Below are 20,111 nucleotides of genomic sequence, written 5' to 3' on the forward strand. Positions count from 1 at the left end.
CGGCCCGGCCAATATTGATTCGGATGCTCTGGCAAGCTGGATCGATGGTTACCTCGGGCCCGATCCCGAGCCGGAGCAAAGCCGGCACGCCTTGCGTGGGACTACTGTTTGGATAGTAGACCTGTCATATCGAATGTTTGGATGCTAATTAAGAGGATTGAACATGAGCTAATTCGCGAGACGAATCTATTAAGCCTAATTAATCCATCATTAGCAAATGTTTACCGTAGCACCACATTGTCAAATCATGGACTAATTAGACTTAATAGATTCGTCTCACGAATTAGCCTATATCTATATAATTAGACTATATTTAATACTCACAATTAGTATCTAAATATTCGATGTGATAGGGCTAAAGTTTAATCTCCTAAAGCCATACACCCCCTGAAGTCTCTCTCAGGTCTCCGGAGGCGAGCCCATGCCCCCGGAGGCTGAATCCTGGGATCCTTTCGTTGCGCTCGGTTATGGCCTGAGAGGCGCCGCAAAGCTCTTCGCGCGTGCACCCCGGCGGTGCCCGGCACATCTGAGTTCGTGGGATGAAAGGTGCGAGAGGCGTTTATTTATTAGTTTCGGCACTAATCCGCGCGCACGTGTGTGAAAACGCTAGTGCTCAACCGCCGCCACGGGCAAAGGCAAGCTGTATTGCTCCCCGTTCATTTGCCAACACTTTTTTGTGTTTCTTTTTCATTCATTTATATTGAACTGATCTTTCCAAGTTGATTTGCTCATAAATAAACAATTACATTTGGATGTGTGCTTGCAGGAGTTACTTCAAGGACTCGTATCCTGTGGAACTGGAAGCAGTGGTTTACAAGTTGCGGCCAAACCCAGGATTTTGATGAGATGAACTAGCCTCAGAGTATTATCAGCTGCGGGAAGATGCTTTACAAACTGCTATTCGAATAGAATTGGCATTTGGCATGCATGTACCAACCAATTGCCTTGCCTAGCTATATATGATGAGCCGAGTTGTGAGTTAAAATTCATATCATATTTGGAAAAATCAAGTGGGTTGACAGCATTGTGCATGCCAATCTTCAAGATTATTCATTTATTTATGATGAAGAATTGGAATTGAGTACCAGAAAATATTTGGGACTCGAGATACAAAATTTTTGGGGCTGCTGCTGAGATGCTCCGGGAGCCGGCCGGAGGCGGCGGACTCCAAACTGACTCGGAGTCATCATCGTCACTTTCGGAGAAAGGAAAACCGACTCCGAGTCTGTTCTGATCCTGTACGTACGTATCTGCTGCCTTGCCGATGGCTTATATATAGACAACACCTACAGGGGCCAAACGCAGCCCGTGGAGATCAAAGTCCTTGAACCAGTAAGATTAGATGGCCAGGCGGCGTCCATCTGAATCTGGTGACGACGGGCAGCAGCTTCACCACCGGAGAGCCAAGAGGCGGCGGCGTCGCCTCCACCTGCTAGCCAACGACTGCAAACGCGGATGCAGCATGTACAGGCTAAACCTGGACCACCTGGACTCGGGCTCCGAGGACGACGACGACATGGACTCGAGCGCCCGGCGGCTGGTTGTCCGCATGGGCGTGGGCGGCTACACGAGCCAGAGGTTCGTGGCCGTGGGCACCAGGATCTTCAACCTCCACCGGTCCGGCCGCCAGCCCGGCGTCGTGTTCGACACTCGGACGCGGCTCGTGACCACGCCCCCTCCTTTCCGAGCGCGCAAGGCGTGCGCCGCCTTCTGGGCGGCCGGCCGCGCCGTCTACGCGCTGGACTGCAGCCCGCCGGACCGGTGGCTCAGGGACGGCGGCTACTTCGAGAGCATATTCTAGTCCTGATATATCTCATGCTGTGCATATTCTGAGTCAGTTTGTTTCAGCTCTTTCTCATCTTCATTATAGTCATCTTTTTTGCGTCTTACAATATCTTTATGGGACTATTTCACGCCGTCTATTCTTTCCACGCTCTGGTTCCTTACATCTCACGGATTATTATGATGCTACATAGGCTAGTGATCTTTCTGATCGTCGGTCTCTTTCTGCCTATTGTGTTTTTCTTGGTGGTTCCCTTATTGCTTGGAAAACTAAGAAGCAGGTAGCAGTTTCTTGTTCGAGTGCTGAGGCTGAGTTGCGTGCTATGGCGTTTGTGACGGTAGAGGTGACTTGGTTACGGTGGTTGCTTGAGGATTTTGGTGCTTCAGTTTCTGTGCCAACTCCTCTTTTGTCTGACAGTACAGGAGCTGTCAATATTTCTCGTGATCCAGTGAAGCATGAGCTTGCTAAGCATATTGGTGTGGATATTTTTTATACACGTTCACATGTTCAGGATGGGGTTATTACTCTTCAGTATGTGCCTTCCGAATTGCAGCTGGTTGATTTCTTTACCAAGGCACAGACACGTATTCAGCATAGATTTTTCCTCTCCAAACTCAGTGTTCTTGACCCACCATGAGTTTGAGGGGGGTGTTAGATGTATATGTACTGTTGGTGATTTACCTTTTCTATTAGGGGTTTCTTGTATATTTTCCCCTTCTTGTACCTGTATATATATGGGCCTAGAGCCCCTGTTATGAATACAAGTGCTATTCCTAATAATTGAGAGCCTCAGAACAAAAAGAAAAAAATAGAAAGCCTCAGAACAAAAAGAAAAAAAATAATGTTGTAACATGAATAATTTCAGTTTAGTCAGGAGAAAAGGCAATATTTTAACATGAACAATTTCAGTTTACTCAACACCTGCAAGTGGATGCAATAGAATATCTCACTAAAATCTTTCACTAATTGACCCCATGGACTCTACTCCCTCCACTTGGCCTTCAACTGCAGAGGGTGCATGAACAGAGAAAAATTAAATAAGTCACTAACAAGAGGTCCTAACCATCTTCATACCAATCAGCAAGCATGTGAACTAACTAGATTGATTTAGTAAACTGATATTTTCTAGTTTGAAGAATTATGAAATTCCTAGAGATAAGCAGCAACAAACTTGATTTTGTTTCCCCAACCCAACTGAACTAAATAGTTCCCTGCTACAATTGAGATCTCTCTTCTCTAGCACAATATTACAGCATGATATTAGGAAACTAGAGGAACCTAACCATCCCTGGATCAGTTTAAACCTAACTGGCACATGACTCCACATTTATCAGGATCATTTGATCACTAATTCTCTGTGAGCATTGTAATAGTTAATAAGAGGTGCAGGTAGAGCCCGAGCTAGAGAGGGGAAGATCTAATAAAGAAAGCTATAGAGGGGAAGATCTAATAAAGAAAGGCCATCCTTGGCCCAGCCTACTGCTGAAGAAAATAGAAAAACACATCAGCAACAAAGATTTTGTCAGAAATAACAGTATCAGATGTCATCAAGTCGATTCAGCTTCCAACCAACCCTACTTTTGAATCGACATTATGCACCAGTAGTTTACTATTCAGACAGGCAAACACCAAAGTTTGGATTTTCTGAGGACTTTTCTCTCTGCTTGGTTCGAGATCTGTGAAACTTTCCTTTTGGATTTACATTACTCAACCAATAACTATACGATCCTAATGCATGATTTTCTCAATACCAGTCGAGTACAGGACACAAAAATATCAGTTTCCGGGAGTTATACAGAAGCAACAATGTGTTTTGGTCAATCATCAAAACATCATAAGGTGCACCTAACAGATCTTTCACTGCTATATTCCCTTTACGCCATCAAATCCTCTACCTGTAGCACTCGAAGTTCATTATTCTCATGCATCCTTTCAGCTAGAGCTCCGATGAACAGAGGGTTAGTTCCGAAGGTTATTGGCGCTAGATGCCATGTTAGGAACAATGGTTTGGTTGCGTTCTGTGGGAGAGTCTTCTCGTGCAGATGACTGTCTGAGTTCTTCAGAAAATGCATTAATCCTAGGATTTTGCCTTCATATTCAGTCTTGTTCCCATACTTATCTTCATAATTATATATATCACTCAGAAAGTTATTTTCTTGCACAATACTTTTCCACAGGCAGTGTAGCGTGATTCTTCAAAACTAGTATGTATTTTTGGCTTTTTGATTGAGGAGTATGCATTGGATAACTGAATCTCTCTCTCTATATATATAAAAGGTATTGAGATTCAGTATTTTAGCTCTTTCAGACAAATATTGATCCTTCCTTTTCCTGTCGTTTTGTTCAACGGACCTTACTTCCAGATACTGATATACTGACCTTAATTATAACACGCATCCATTGAAAAACTTCGATCCTGTATTCCCTTGATAGAATTATTTGATTTCCGTCAATACAACATATTGTTGTGAATTTGTGACCTCAACAATTAGTCTACGTGCATTACAATTTTAAATACATCATCATTGTCTAGGGGAATACACATGCTTCTTCTGAAAAGTTCATGACAACGAACGAAAAATCATCAATTTACTAAAAAAAGCACAGTGTGCTCAAGCCTCAAGGCCATTACAAGACAATATTCATCTGCAACAATATCCTTCAAAAAGCTAGAGGAATATGCATCAGCATAACTACTCATAAGAAACTCAACAGAGGAAGGGTAGAGGAGAGCTCACCGTCAAAACAACATTTCATTTTTACCTAAATTCTGATGGAACCATACACTAAAAGCAACAATTTTTACATGAGGTAAATGTGCTTCAAAGATGATGAAATCCTGCAAATTCAGAGCTACCATTGATTTTACCCCATGCCTCGCCTTATTCTCTACCCTCAGAGTCTGTATGGCCATGCATCTGCACCTCAAAATAGCTAAACCATTTCAATTTACCAAAGATTGAGATTGAGAGCCTCAGAACCGAAAGAAAAAAATAATATTGTAACATGAACAATTTCAGTTTAGTCAGGGGAAAAGGCAATATTTTAACATGAACAATTTCAGTTTATTCAACACTTGCAAGTGGATGCAATAGAATATCTCACTGAAGTCTTTCACTAATTGACCCCATGGACTCTACTCCCTCCACTTGGCCATCAACTGCAGAGGATGCATGAACAGTGGAAAATTAAATAAGTCACTCCTAATAGGACAAGAGGTCCTAACCATCTTCATACCAATCAGCAAGCATGTGAACTACCTAGATTGATTTAGTAAACTGATATTTTCTGATTTGAAGAATTATGAAATTCCTAGAGATAAGCAGCAACAAACTTGATTTTGTTTCCTCAACCCAACTGAACTAAATAGTTCGCTGCTACAATTAAGATCTCTGTTCTCTAGCACAATATTACAGCATGATATCAGGAAGCCAGATGAACCTAACCATCCCTGGATCAGTTTAAACCTAACTGGCACACGACTCCACATTTATCAGGATCGTTTGATCACTAATTCTCTGTGAGCATTGTAGCAGTTGGTGAGAGGTGCAGGTAGAGCCCGGGCTAGAGAGGGGAAGATCTAATAAAGAAAGGCCATCCTTGGCCCAAGCTACTGCTGAAAAAAATAGAAAAACACATATCAGCAACAAAGATTTTGTCAGAAATAACAGTATAGGCTATAACAGTAATGTAACCGTTCAAAAATATAGAGATAAATCTTACGGGGTGGATAGGCAAATAGAGATATGGAGAGTGACTTGGTGAGTATATGCTGGACATGGTGTAAGAGAGGCAAAGATGGAAAATCAGATACGCATTGAACTCCAGCGCCAAGTATTTTGACACCTTCTTTGACTTGATGCGGGCATCAAATGAAAGGAGTGAGTACCAATTATGTTGAAGCATCCTTCACCTGCATGCTTTACTTGTGAAAAATATCAATAGAGAATATCCTCTCGCTTGAGTCTTTCTGCATCCCACAAAATGCTAGGAAAAACGATGACGTCAGTATGCTAGCGTCAGCAGCATCAATTTTCTAATTAAAGACAATGGCTAAGAAACACGATGGGTTTATGGTTTTCTAGAGCTTTCGAGCTCATTTAGATAGATATTCTAGATAATATTGATATTCAATTTACATTTCTGCGATAACATTGATCAATCGCGAGCTGTTTTTCTTGCTGATGGTTTTTTTGAAATATTTTGAGGACCCTCCGTTGATAAACCTAAACGGGACCCACCGGCATAGACGGTGACAACATTAGAAATGGCAGTGGGTCCATGATGATCGAGCTACCACCAACTACTCACAAATCCTAAAGAACACATATCCTAAGAACATAAGAGTCAGCTAGCAAGAAAGAAATAGGTATGTACAAATATCTCACCACCAAAAGGATGAATTACTAAAAAATGATGTGTCCTCGATTACTTTAAAAAAATATGCCATTTTTCATTGGTTTGTTTTATAGATCTTAGATCCAATCTTGGTCAAAGAAAATATTATTTAGGCCTAAATTCCTAATATTATTGAAGTCTATTTTGATAATAATTAATATGGGATATAAATCAAGTCATCCTTGATGTTTTGGTCATGTTTGCTCGGTAAGGGGTAGGCAAGGATTTTTTTTCCCTCTCCCGTTGCAATGCGTGGCATATTTGCTAGTTCTCTGTAATAGACTTTTATCAAAATTTTAAATAGACTTTCCTTCTTCCTGGCCCAAACCATGGGCCGATGCTTGCATGTTACGCATTCGTGGGCTTGGCTTGGGCCACAAAGCTGGCTTGGGACTTTTGGGCCCAGCCGGCCGTCCTAGCGCAACCCAAATCGTTCGTTCGCTCCGGCGAAGGCCTGCACGGCCTCGTTCATCTCGCCGACTCGTCGGTCCTCTGCAACGGCGGCTGCGGCGACAAGGAGGGTCAGGGTCACTTCCGCGGCCACTATTAGGTATTGCAAGTCTTGGCTTGTTCCATATATCTTTGTTTAGAATAGCCATCTTAGAATGACATCATGCATTACACCGGCATCATTTAAGTTTCATTGTTTGCTGGAAGCTTGCTACTTTCGTGAAACAGAAGAAACTCATTCATATTGGTATGTTGCCAAATTCTCACATATCATAAAACCTGAGTTCAAATTTTCGACCTCAGGGATGTGAACTTTGAGATCATTATTGTGGATGATGATAGTCCAGATGGAACTCAAGACATTGTAAAACAATTGCAGCAAGTGTATGGTGAAGATCGTGTTGTAAGTATCTTCTAAAATATGGTCCCGGTCAGCTTGAAGTTTTTGTATATGTGGACTCGTTTTTTCCCTTTTAATTTGGTACCGTGGCTTACTTCATTGTCTTTGGCCTGACACGATGCCAGTTACTGCGAGCTAGGCCTAGGAAGCTAGGACTTGGTGAGTTTAGAACTCTGCTTTATGTTTTAATGAATTTATGTCATCCATTTGTATTAAGTAGCAACTGCAAATATCCAGGTACCAAAGCATATTTGCATGGATTAAAGCATGCCTCAGGGGAATTTGTTGTTATCATGGATGCGGACCTATCTCACCATTTGCTTTGTTTTTACACCTTTTGCTATTCAGAATATTTTTCTTCCTAGCTTGCTTGCTGACTATTTTTTCCCACTCTGAACAGCCAAAGTACTTGCCAAGCTTTATTAGGTGAGACTCTTATCTCGGAAAACATAAGAGTTATTGGATTCTACTGAATATTATTTTACCTCAATCTAATTTTGTGTGCAGATAATTCTCAGTCTGACTGATCCGAAAATATCTATAGTCACAAAAATATAATATTTTCTTAGGTTTTTTAATCCAATAGTCACTTTGGGCCCTTCACTGGGGCTACTGATATGAATTAGCCTTGAAGAATATGCCTTTTTGTAATCATGTTCTTTCCTTAACCAGGTAACAAAAGGAAACTGATGCTGACGTTGTAACCGGCACACGTTATGTTAAGAATGGTGGTGTCCATGGTTGGAATCTCATGCGCAAGCTAACTAGCAGAGGGGCAAATGTTCTTGCGCAGACGTTACTACAGCCTGGAGCTTCAGACTTAACTGGATTGTTTAGGTGTGCCTTCTTTTATCTTGAACAGAACAAACACCTTTCAATCACTGTCTTTTGATGAATATTATTTCATAATAGGCAATATAAGCGAGATGCCCTGGAAGATTTAATCTCCTCGTGCGTCAGCAAGGGCTATGTGTTCCAGATGGAGATGATTGTTAGGGCTACCAGGAAAGGTTATCACATTGAAGAGGTACTACTGTGTTGTCTGATTTTTCATTCGTGTGATAGGAGCATTGGATCATCTCTTGGCAGTGGTAAATGAAATTTTGATTGCCCTCTCCTCTCCAGGTTCCGATAACGTTTGTCGACAGAGTGTTTGGAATTTCGAAACTTTGTGGATCTGAGATAGTTGAATATTTGAAAGGCCTCGTGTATCTGTTGCTCACAACATAATTGAAGATGTACTGCTGGCGTCTAACTTCTTGGGTAAAACCATGTTGCAGAGAATTTTGCTTGAGCTGCATATCACTACTTATGTCTCCAACTTGCGAATGGATTATTGTACACAAGTCTTGGTTTATCAGTACGTTATTTCACACAACATGGTGGCCCCTCCTCTCTGTCGAGTTTCAGTACTTCTTTGTTAAATGGTTTATCATTATGAGGTGGAATGCTTTGCCTCCGTTATTTTACAGTGCAGGCACATGTATGTGTCTGCGCAACTTTTGCTGAATGTGTTGTTCCTATTCTATTAATCTTGTATCTGATTTTCATTAACGAAGTAAACAAATTTATGAACTACTACGTCCTGCCATCTTGACATGTCTATGTGCTGTCAGACTGATAATGTATGGCTGCAGAGGCAAGGTATTCAATTTTCTTGATCAGATCCTGCTTCTCTTGAACCAGAGGGATCACTTCATGCTTTCGGAGCAGAAAATTTGCCTTCTATACCTTCTTATGAATTATCAGAGATCAGACATGAATGATGTATGTTGGTCTCTACAAAACGAGGATTGCTGTTTGTATGTCTCGGTCTGATCAAAGATGTTCAGGTCACCATGCCTTGACAAGCCACACATCTCACTCTGCATAATCGATGTTACGAAGACTCTTTTCCTATATCTCCTCTGACGAGGATTCTTAAGACAATCCAAAAATAGAGAAAATCCAACCCAGATCTTCCAGTTAATATCTTAGCGTTGCTTGGATACTATACCTGATCGATTGTTTTTTGCATTCTTTACTGCTGAAACAACACGTGATATCGGTAATCTCACCACGGATCACAACTAAATGATAATGGTACCCAAAAAAAATGATAGAACACGCCAAGCACAAAATAAAGGTTGGGGGTTGAAACTTAGTTGAATATTATTTGAACATGGCGTTTCTCAACTTACCTCTCATCATGAACTATCTAATTTCTAGCCCTGTGTCTTTAAGCACATCAGAAATCCATCTTAGAATGCCACGGATAATACAGACACATTGGTAACCTCAGATCATGACAGCAACACAAATAAACGCGTAGGAGAATGACACCAAGACACGATATTTGTTAACGAGGTTCGACCAATGTGGCCTACGTCCCCGGGGCAATGACTACGGGCGCTCCTCCCCGAAAACAGCAGCTGACATTGAGTCATCTTACATCGCACCGATGGTGCCCTTGTGTTTACTTACTACGCTACACTTTTGTACACCAAAACTTGCGTGGAGCTAATTAGCACACATGCATCAGTTTAGTTCTAGCCAGTGCTGCACATCAGAAGGCGAGGCCATGAAAGAAGCCGGCATCTGGTGGTGCCATTGCTGTTGGCGTGCCGCAGCATCTGCTGATCATGAACTCGTACACGTTCACGTCGTCGCCCAACAACTTGCCGATGGTGAACTGGGTGCTGTCCTCAAACTGAAACTGCTGCTCTTCGGCCGCCAACAGGGACTGGGTGTTGTGCTGAAGAAACTGCTGCTCTTCGGCCGGCAACGGGGGCTGGGTGTTGTGCTGAAGAAACTGCTGCTCTTCGGCCGGCAACAGGGACTCAAGCATCGCCATCTCGTCGTCAGTAAGCGGAAGCACGTCATGATCCAAGAAGTCCAGATCGACGCAGTGCTCTTCGGCCGGCAACATGGATCGGCAGTGCTGCTCCTCCTCGCCTCCGACGTTGACTTGGGCCACCGTGGAGGGCACAGCATAGTCGTCGGTGAAGAAGAAGGTGTCCTGCTCGTGGAACAACTTGGCCGGCCGTGCCTCGGGGTGCTCACCGCCGGCCTTGCGCTTGGCCGTCTTCGACGCGGCGGACGACGGCTTCACTTGCGCACGTGGCGACCGGTAAATCTTGCACAGGACGTAGTCGCCGCCGCCGGTGGCGTCGTCGTATTCCATCATGCACCATCCGAGCCTGCTGAAGGATCGGCCGTCCTTGCGCCCGTAGGACAGGTTGCAGACCGTGCCGCCGCCTTCCGATCCTTTGACTTCCTTGGCGCCGGCCTCCGAGTGCCAGCACGTGTCGCTGGCGGCGATGGCGCGCTGCCTGTGCCCGCCGGGCCTGCCGTGGGTGCTCTTGTACTTCTTGACGCAGTAGAAGTACCAGATACTGGTTCCCGGCGCCGGCTCCAGGTCGGCGACGAGGTCCTTGGGGGCGGCGGAGCACACGTCGACGTGGTGGACGAAGTGGACGGTGGCGCCGGCGCGGAGGCGGTGCAGGAGGGCGATGGACGCGTCGTCGCCGGTGTCCTCGGCAGCCATCGAAGTCGAGGGCGATCGGATCGTGGATGAAGGTCAGAAGGTTCTTGGTTCTCGGCGAGATCGAGGAGGGGATGATTGGATCGTAGGCGAAGGTGTGGTTCTTGGCGAGAGGATGGAGGGAGGGCGATTGGATCGTAGATGAAGGTCAGAAGGTGCGCACGGCGCTTATAAAGACACGAAGACTTAGGTATCAAGTCTTCGCAATTGACCGCTGGATCTTTTGCGATGTCTGCGGAGCGGCAAACTTCAGATAATCGTGGCAGCGTTTCAGTCCGACACTCAGCACCGGTTCGTTTCATTCCGACTCTGCAGGGGTGAGTTGCCGCCATTACGCTGCAGATCCTTCCCTCAACTAAAAGGCACCCACGGCAGTGCATCCTCTTCCAGTCGAGATCGAGTCGCCATCGCCAAGAACGAGATCGATCGTCCTCCTCCCGTCGAGTAGCCGGCCGGAGCGCAGCCGACCGAGGGCATTCCCACCACCGATCCATCGTTCATCGTCGGGATCGATGGAGCTGCAAGAGTAATACGCCCCCAGTGACAAAAGCCTCATCGACGACTGCCTCTAGCTTTGTGTTCCAGATGAAAAAAGGGCAAAAAAACATGTCATATTTCCCTTGAGCATTGGATAACATGGGCCGGCTGCAGATCAGCGGTGAAGGGCTATTGGCAATTGTAGCTTTGCAAGTAAACTTTCAGTTGTAAGTAAACCAAAGCTGAGACGCCACATGTGAAATCGAATCTCACAGCCGTGTGCAGCAGGTGCAGAGTGCAAGCGGAATGACAGCAATGGGGGCCCAAAGTTAAGTTCTGAATCTCAAAGAACAGTGTGGCTCTCTCTGGATTGACAAGGCAAGGCACTAATCCGTAGGGATCGAATCGTCCAACTTCAACAAAGGAATTGCCCTCCTCGAACGTGGACACAGGATTACTTGAACCCTTTGACAAAGCTACAAACTCACTCTGAATATCTGAAGCGCTCCTGATCACTGCCACCAATTCTAGTCATTCCCTTGGTTGTACACTGAATCCCATCCCATGGCAGTTGCATCCACTACATCTGTGGGTTGTTTAGCTTCCAGATCATGCTGGTGAGCTTGACCCTAGCAGCCAGCTCATGGGTTCATGTCCATTTGTGGGCTTGCACAAAGAAGCATTTCCATGGCGACTTGGGACTGGATGAGTCCACTACATCTGCTGGAGTCCAAGAAAAAGGTCATTGGAGTCAAGGAACACAACACCCTGTGTGATCGAGTTGAAGCTGGAAAACAAACGCAGTGGTACTGGTTGTGCCGCAAGAACTCCGATCCGTCTCCGCAGCACGGCGTGGCTCGCCGGAGCGCCGCCCCGTTCAGAACGTGCTCAGGGTCGCCATGCCGCGGTAAGCGCGCAAGTCCCGACATGCAACATCACCGCCCATGTCCTGACGGGTGTTCCGAACGGCGCCTCCTCGCTCTATGCCCTCGGCTCTCCCGTGCTCGTCGCCGCCGCCGCCGCCTCTCTTCTTTCCCTTGGAGCTGTCAGCCAGTAGCAACAGCAATCATGGTGTCAACTGCAGGGGAAGGTCTGCTGGCCTACCCGCCTAGATGCCGCCGCCCGCGGCCGAACCACGCGGAGGAGCCAGGACCCTGAGCGGAGCGCGAGGGGAGACGGAGGCAGCGGATAAGCGAGTGGGATCCGGAGGCTAGCGCGGGATCCATCGCAGAGGTCGCCGACGGCAGCGCGTGCTCGTCGGCTTCTCCGCCGCCGGCCCGGAATATTCGCAGAACACTCCTCGTTTTGATCGCGATTAATAGTCGCGCTCCGAATCAGGGGTGCTTGTGTAAAAGTTTGGACTGCTTTATTTTCGTAAAATCTCCTATTTTGGATCGTGATTATTGATTGCGATCTAAATTGGGGTGTTTTTGTAAGATACCCGAACGTACAATTGCATAAAGCTCCCTGGTCCATCCTCCGGTGCTCATCGCGAACTACCACCAAAGCATCCGCGCCGCCGACTGCCGCTGCGGCGACGTGCGCCACGCCGGCCTAATGTTCCACGGAGCGCCGCCTCCTGGAACATGCGCGTCCCAGTTAATTTGAACCATGGAGGCCGCGCTCCGGGACGGCGTGGACGGGGAGACCAAGACGCGGTGGAAGATCGCCGGCCGGGCTCGTCGGCGTCCATCCATCGCAGGGCGCGGCTGGCGTGCGTTCTTCCCGGAGCAGATCGGCAGCAGCGCCACTCTGTACCAGAACGCGCGCACTCTGTCCGGAGCGTTCGACCCGGTGCCCGCCTCGTCGGCGGTGGGAGGAAACCTGTACGCCGCCATCCGCGATGCGCGGCGGCTCGTGTACGACGTGGCCGGGTGGTCGGTGTTGAGGGCAATGATCGTGAGTGCTAAAATCTTGGAATTAGGAATTCGCGTTGTACGTCTGTGTTATTAGACAGGATTGGCAAACTGTGAAACTTTGAGCTGTGACATGATTTGCCATCACCAAAGCTGAGCCGCCACGTGTCAAATAAACCGTGTGAATCAGGAGTCGCCGCTCACATTCAGCGTGCGTTTGGTTCCGAGACAAAGTGGGACGGGACGGTTCTGACCTAGTTTTGTGGGATGGGATGATTCTATCTAGTGTTTGGTTGAGGTGGGATGGATCCATCCCTGTTTTTTGTTTGGTTGAGGGTTAAGAAATGTGGAATGGATGATACTTGTAACACCATTAGCAACAAGGTTTAGTGGACCCCATCTGTCATTTTAGGATCCACGCGTCATTCTCTGCCTTCTGTTTTCTTTCTTATCTTCTTCTCCCCGCTCCTTCTCTCCCACCTGCATCCTCTCCGCTGGGCTTCCTCCACCCCCGTCGCCTTCTCTCCCCACCCAACCGGCCCGCCGCCTCACCAGAGCCACCCGCCGCCCCCCTTTCTCCTCCCCATCCGCACCGCCCCCTTTTCTCCTCCCCATCTGCGCCCGCCCGCCGCCCTGGGGTCCTAGCCGCGCCGCTGGAGCAGCTCCCAGCCCACTCGCCTGGGTTTCGGCCGCGCCGCCGGACGAGCTCCCGGGCCCGCCCGCCCGCCCGCCGGGGGTCCCGACCGCGCCGCCGGAGCAACTCCCGCGGCCGCCCACTAGCCCGCGGAGGAACTCCAGCTCGCGCTGCCGGCGGCGCGGCACACAGCGGAGCTCCAGCTCGCTCGTGGCCAGCGCTCGGGGGGGGGGGGGGGAGTTCCCATGACTGCACTCCAGCTCACCCAACAGAAGAAGACGGAGAGAGCGACGAGAAAAAGTGGGATGCCCCCGTCCGCTCGATTCGGAGGGATGGGGGCGTCCCACATAATGATAGAATATTCCTCTTCGAGGATGACTCTGTCCCACTCGTCTCTGAACCAAACATCCCTAAAAATAGAATCGTCCCGCCCCGTCCCATCCCGTCCTTAGAACCAAACGCACCCTCAGCTGTTAGAGTCCAAGCAGAAGGAACACCTTATCGTTTCCTTGTGTAATGGTAGCTAGCAACGTGCACCCTGACAGATCGCACTTGGCTCGTCTTGCTCAGCCTTCTCAACGATGAAAACTGGTCACCTGGCACGCTCGACTTCCTGTGCAGCAACCTGTTTGGCTTCAATGGCATCAGTTGAGAACACTCGATTTCTTTTCCAAATCCGAGGCTTGTGATGCACACGTCATTCAGAGCAATAGTATCGACGTGGATCACGACATCATCGTGGCAATTTATTTACTCCCTTCGTTCTTAAATTTAAATACATGACACTGTTAACTTTTTACTTCAACTTTGACCACCGAACGAGTTAATTAGCTAAAGTAAAGTATGTACCATTATGTTTATTGTCATATATATTTTAGATTTAATTTGTAGGTTTATCTATTGCAAAACTATTTTTTAGTAAAGACAAATAGTCAAACAATCTCTCCCTCTGACTTGGACCCCACAATTCAGTGAGAGTGAGCCGGAAGCCCAAGTGCCCAACTCCAAAGTCGCTATGCTTAAACCCTCGCAAAACCCCATGACATGAGCGCCGCCGCAGCGCCGCGCTCGATGCTGCCGCAGAGACAGAGGTGGCCGCCGGACCATCGTCTCCCAGACCATCGCGCGCATCCCAACCAAACCCCGCCTCCGCCTCGTCCGCGCCCGCCTGAACCTTCACCGCGCCGCGCCCGCCGTCGCCTCGCGCCCCTGGAGCCGTCGGTCTACGCGGGCCTCCTCCGGTGCGCGTCGCGAACCCGGTCGCTGGCGCTGGCCAGGCTCGCGCACTCCCACATGGTCCGCGCCGGCTACCGGCCGGGCCTGTTCCTGCGCAACAACCTGCTCGCCGCCTACACCCGCTGCGGCGACATGCTGTACGCGCGCCTCCTGTTCGACGGAATGCCGCGCCGGGACGCCGTCTCCTGGAACACGCTCATCGCAGGGTACTCCAGCCAGGGCTCCCCGCGCCTGGCGCTCTGCGCGTTCCGCGACGCGCGGCGGGATGGAGGCGTCGCCGTGGATAGGTTCACCTACGCCACGGTGCTGGCCGCGTGTGGTGGCGTGAGGGACGGGAGGAGCGGACGGGCTGCGCACGGGCTGGCCGTGGTGAGCGGGGTTGCGCGGACTGCGTTCGTGACCAACTCGGTGATCGACATGTACGCCAAGTGCGGGATGATTGATGAGGTGAGGCTGGTGTTTGATCGGGCGCAGGAGCGGGATGAGGTTTCGTGGAACCTGCTGCTGTCGGCGTACGTGCGGATGGGGTGGCCTGAGGTAGCGGTAAATGTGCTTGTCTGGATGCACCGGTCAGGGGTGAAGCTGGATGCTTTCGCTTTGGGTGGGATCCTGAAGGCTTGCTCTGAGCTCGAGGATTCGGAGGATGTTCGCATGATGTTGCATGGTTGTGTGATTAAGGTTGGTTTGGACTTGGATTATTTCGTAGGGAGTGCAATGGTGGACATGTACGCAAAGAACGGTGGGTTGGAGGAGGCCATCAAGGTGTTTGATTGCATTCCGGGCCAGAATGTGGTGATTTACAATGCCATGATAGCAGGGTTTGCTAGGTTAGGTAATGAGCCGTGCACTGAGACTAGAATTGAAGCGGTCAGGCTTTATGCAAACTTGCTCCAGAGGAGGATAAGACCCTCCAAGTTTACGTTCAAGAGTGTGCTTGAAGTCTGCAATTTGACCAATGCGGTGCGATGTGGGAGGCAGATACATGCCCATGTTATCCTTAGTGGGTTTCAAGATGACGAGTTCATTGGAAATGCATTGATTAATCTGTATGCAAAAGCACGGTTAGTTGATGATAGTCTGAGATGCTTCAACAGTACTCCCAAGCGAGAGATTTTTACATGGACATCTATGATTACAGCATTTGTGCACGATGAGCATCCTGATAAGGCTCTAGACTTGTTCAAAGAGCTTCGTTACCTGGAAAAGGAGCCAGACCAATTCACCATGTCAACTGTGATGACTGCCTGTGCTGCTTTGAGTGTACCAATAACATGTGAGCAGATACATTGTTATGCAGTCAAATCTGGATTCGATCAGTTTACTTGTTGTGGCAATTCTCAGATTGAGATGTATAGGTGTGCAGGTGATCTTAAGGCTGCAAACAAGTCATTCGAGACAATATCATGTCTGGATACATTCTCATGGTCTCAGATGATCTTGAGCTATGCAGTGCATGGCCATGAAAGAGAGGCTCTACTGCTCTTCAAGAAAATGGAGGATTGTGGTGTCATGAAAAATGAGTTTGCATTTCTTGCTGTTCTTGTTGCTTGCAGCCATCAGAGACTGATCAATGAAGGTTTCAGGTATGCCTTTCTTTTTCCCCCAATGAGCAATACACAACCTTGTTTCATCATTGTTTCTTAGATAAGCATTTCCTTCTTGCCTTCCTCCTGCCTACCTGTAAGACGCTTGTGCCACTTTGCATGGGATTTTTGTAGTTATTCTACACAAATTAAATGTGACAAGTAGGTCTAGATGAGAGCTTCGGAATTATAGATGGAAAATTAGCAATGCCAAAAGTAGATGATAGAACAAACTCCTCCTAAAACAAGCAGTCGCCATCTAACCATATTTTAGACCATGAATCTTACTCCTGCACTAACCTAAAATAGCATGCTGCATTCGCCGATATGCATAACCTAAAGACAAAACCCAAGGCCATCATAGGGTGATGTCATACCCTCCTGCAAGATAGCAAATTAATTGTGCATGCTGGCTGCGGCATGTGTTTGAATTTCATTTACTCAAACTTATAGGATTGTCAAACTCGAAGTAACACTGCCAGTGCCGGTCCCAAGCCCGGATGCAAAAGGTGGAGGGTTTGAGTTTGACATTCCTTTTTTCTATTGCTCCATTCCCACTTAGCATGTAGTGCTAATCATACTGTAACTTCTAACTTGAAGAATTTTAGATGTCTACAACTTGGCATGTAATCCTAATTGCAGAATTTACTGTACAGCCACACATAAATGAACAAAATGGTGTATCCTCCATTTTTATTTTACTTATTTTCCACTTCTAAATATGGTACGTAATTGTTCACATGTTTTCTATATTATAATGCAGGCATTATGAGAGCATGGTGTCAGATTATGGCTTTGTCGGGGATGTGAAGCATATAGCTTGCATGGTTGACCTCCTAGGCCATGCTGGGAAGGTGGCTGACGCTGAAGATTTCATAATGGGGTCTGGATTAGAAAATGATGCAGTACTTTGGCATGCACTATTGCGTGCCTGCAGAATCCATGGGGACAAAGATAGGGGTATAAAAATAGGGGAGAAACTAATAATGCTCGAGCCTTGTGCTGCCAGTTCCTATGTCATGCTGTACAACCTGTACATGGATGCTGGCAAAATCTCACTTGCTATGAGGACAAGAGGTCAGATGAGAGAGCGAGGAATGACTAAGGAGGCTGGGATTAGTTGGGCCGAGTTTGGAGGATCCATACATCAATTTGTTGATGGAGATAATTCTTGCTCACAGAAAGCTGAAACTTTCACAAGATTGGAAGAGTTGTTGGTCAGTGTGAAACAAAAGACACAGCATTTCGGAATGAATGTTTGGGAGATGGGATTCCAAGCCAGAAAGGTCGGTGAGAACTCAATCAGCAAACATGGTGAATTGTTAGCGGTGGCTCATGGGCTGACTACTTTGCCAAACTCTGCTCCTGTAAGAGTTATGAAGAACCAAAACATGTCCTGGGAAAGCCACGAGACGCTGAAATTGCTATCCGAAGGTGAAAACAGGGAAATCATTATCAGAGATCCAGCTCGCTTTCATCATTTTAGTCAAGGTTCATGCTCTTGTCGAGACTACTGGTAACCAGAAGCCATATACGTCTCCTCTGGAGTAAGATACTTAGATGAAGTTGCAACTGGCAGCTGGTGTTTAGTGGAACTGAACATGCAAGTAAATCAAGCCTACTTGCAAAGCCACCTGGCCCAATTGGTTGGGTAAGGTGACATGATTGCAGTGAAAACAACATGTGGCACAATTGGTTGGGTAAGATGATTGTGGTTAATGATATGCACGTCCAGAGCATTGATTCATAATGATAAACAGCCATCGAGGAAGTTGCGGACAGAATGTTTGGTGCTGCTGGTGATTTTGAAGTTTACTGCGTCTCACACTCTCACTAGACAGCTAGAAGCCTAGAAGGGGACACGATGAATGGATTTGGACAAGTGTCGATGACGAAGTAACATGAATATCTCCTGTTTGGCTATGGTAGGCAGTCTACCAGCACACCTCAAAGCTTATGTGCAGTGTGCATCACAGGTTTGTCCATTGGATGCGTAGGCCATAGTAACTGGGAACTAGCAGATACCTGACATCTTACCTTTTGAAGCTGAAGGTTTTTTTGCCCCACAACCTGGCGATAGAGTCCCTCATTTAGGCTCACTGATTTCCTTAGTAGAATTAGGCATAATTACAGCTGATACATGTACATATATGCATTCCTTGTCTACTTATAAAGTTTTGCAACTGGGGAAGTGTATATAACACTGTAAAATGGCTCGATAGTTTCATTTGACTGAAGAAATTCTTGGGTCCAGGCTGGGTGTCGTTGCAACTGGCGAAGTGTATATAGCACTGGGTGTCCTTTTGTGTTTTCGTGCTGACGGGAGTCATTTCGTGCCTTCAGAAGGCATACCTCGAAATCGATTTCTGAAAAAAAAAACAATAGAAATATTTGGATCAGCCTTAACACATAGGATAGTAACGAACAATAAACTGATTGCATCAGCATTGGCACCAAGATTTCGTGGTGTAGTTGGTTATCACGTCAGTCTAACACACTGAAGGTCTCCGGTTCGAGTCCGGGCGAAATCAGTTTTTTTCCCCCACTGTTTTTTTTGCTCCACTACTCCTTGTTCGAGCTCATGTAGCTCTCAGAGCAGCTGCAGCGTTTAGTACCACTTTTGCAAAAATTGCTCCAGCGTGAAGCACCACCGTGGGACCCACAAAGACATCGAATGGCAGTAAAAAGGAAAGAGGTGTGGAGTGAGCAGGTGAGGTGAGAGACAATATTTAATCGAAGCACTTGGTGCAAAGTACGATTTCGACGTGGCACGCCAGCGCTCCAGCGTATAGCCACCCCATAGCCTCTCTCTCTCTTCTTAGCAGCCTCAAAAATGCAACGCTCGAGCTGCTCTCACCGGACCAGCTGAACAAGAAGCCAAAGCCTGCATCTAAGGCCTTGTTTAGTTCTCAATTTGGGAGTAGCAAAATTGGTATTTTGTCATAAATGCGATATTGTAGCGTTTCGTTTGTATTTGTGAATTATTGTCTAAATATTGACTAATTAGGCTCAAAAGATTCGTCTCACAAAGTACAACAAAACTGTGCAATTAGTTTTTGATTTCGTCTACATTTAGTACTCCATGCATGTACCGCAAGTTTAATGTGATGGGGAATCTTCTTTTTGCATAGTGCCAAAGTTGGGAGTTGGGGGTGAAGTAAACAAGGGCTAATACGTTTGTCGTGTCGTGCCAGCTGTTATCTGGACTTTTAGGGTGTGTTTAGATGGAGGGACATAAGGGATGGGACGGTTCCATCCTTATTTTTTGGGATGGAATGATCCCAATCTGTTGTTTGGTGGAAGTGATGGGATCATTCTTGTTTCTTGTTTGGTAGAAGAAATGAGGATAAGATAGTTTAAATGATGTTTTCCTTCCGTTAGTTGTAGAACCCAAATATCATTCGCACAAATCCGCAGTACCCACGTGTCGGTCAAAGAAAAGAAAGCAGAGGACATCCGCCCGTCAGGAGCTGGCCTCCGCCCGCCAGGAGCTCCGCCGCCATGGCCCTCCGCCCGTCGAGACCTTCGGCCGTCAAGAGCAGGCCTCTGCCACCGGTAGCCTTCCGCCCGCCAGGAGCTAGCCTTCACCACCAGGCCCTCCGCCACCAGGAGCTAACCTCGTGCGTGCCGACGAGCAGAAGGAAGAAGATGCGCACGGGGAGACGGAGCCGGACATCGTCTACCGGGGATGGATCGGTCCGGCTGTTTTTTCCGGATCGTTTCATCTTGAATCTACTGTGAATAATCTTGATGTGGGATGGTTCCATCCCT

General features: G+C 47.3%; 1 protein-coding gene, 1 non-coding gene and 1 pseudogene across 2 annotated transcripts; all 3 read left to right on the forward strand.

Annotated features, from left to right (window-relative positions):
- The first annotated feature begins 2,105 nt into the window (after positions 1-2,105).
- LOC101761888 lies at positions 2,106-8,407 on the forward strand (annotated as a pseudogene).
- A 6,151-nt stretch (positions 8,408-14,558) lies between these two features.
- Positions 14,559-18,544, forward strand: LOC101762310 (pentatricopeptide repeat-containing protein At3g13880). The gene is made up of 2 exons (XM_022822962.1): positions 14,559-16,340; positions 17,104-18,544. Exons 1-2 carry the CDS (start codon positions 14,566-14,568, stop codon positions 17,858-17,860), a joined length of 2,532 nt encoding a protein of 843 aa, XP_022678697.1. The 5' UTR covers positions 14,559-14,565; the 3' UTR covers positions 17,861-18,544.
- Positions 18,545-18,797: 253 nt separating this feature from the next.
- Positions 18,798-18,871, forward strand: TRNAV-AAC. Its single transcript has one exon. It is a non-coding gene; the product is annotated as a tRNA-Val (tRNA).
- Positions 18,872-20,111: the final 1,240 nt, after the last annotated feature.

This window comes from Setaria italica, chromosome IX (genome assembly GCF_000263155.2).
Source record: "Setaria italica strain Yugu1 chromosome IX, Setaria_italica_v2.0, whole genome shotgun sequence".
Taxonomy (NCBI): domain Eukaryota; kingdom Viridiplantae; phylum Streptophyta; class Magnoliopsida; order Poales; family Poaceae; genus Setaria; species Setaria italica.

Excerpts from the sequence above, each read along its gene's own strand:
- LOC101762310 (XM_022822962.1), top strand. The coding sequence starts at position 14,566 with ATGAGCGCCGCCGCAGCGCCGCGCTCGATGCTGCCGCAGAGACAGAGG. Across the intron at positions 16,341-17,103 it reads CTGATCAATGAAGGTTTCAG|GCATTATGAGAGCATGGTGT; the intron begins GTATGCCTTTCT and ends ATTATAATGCAG.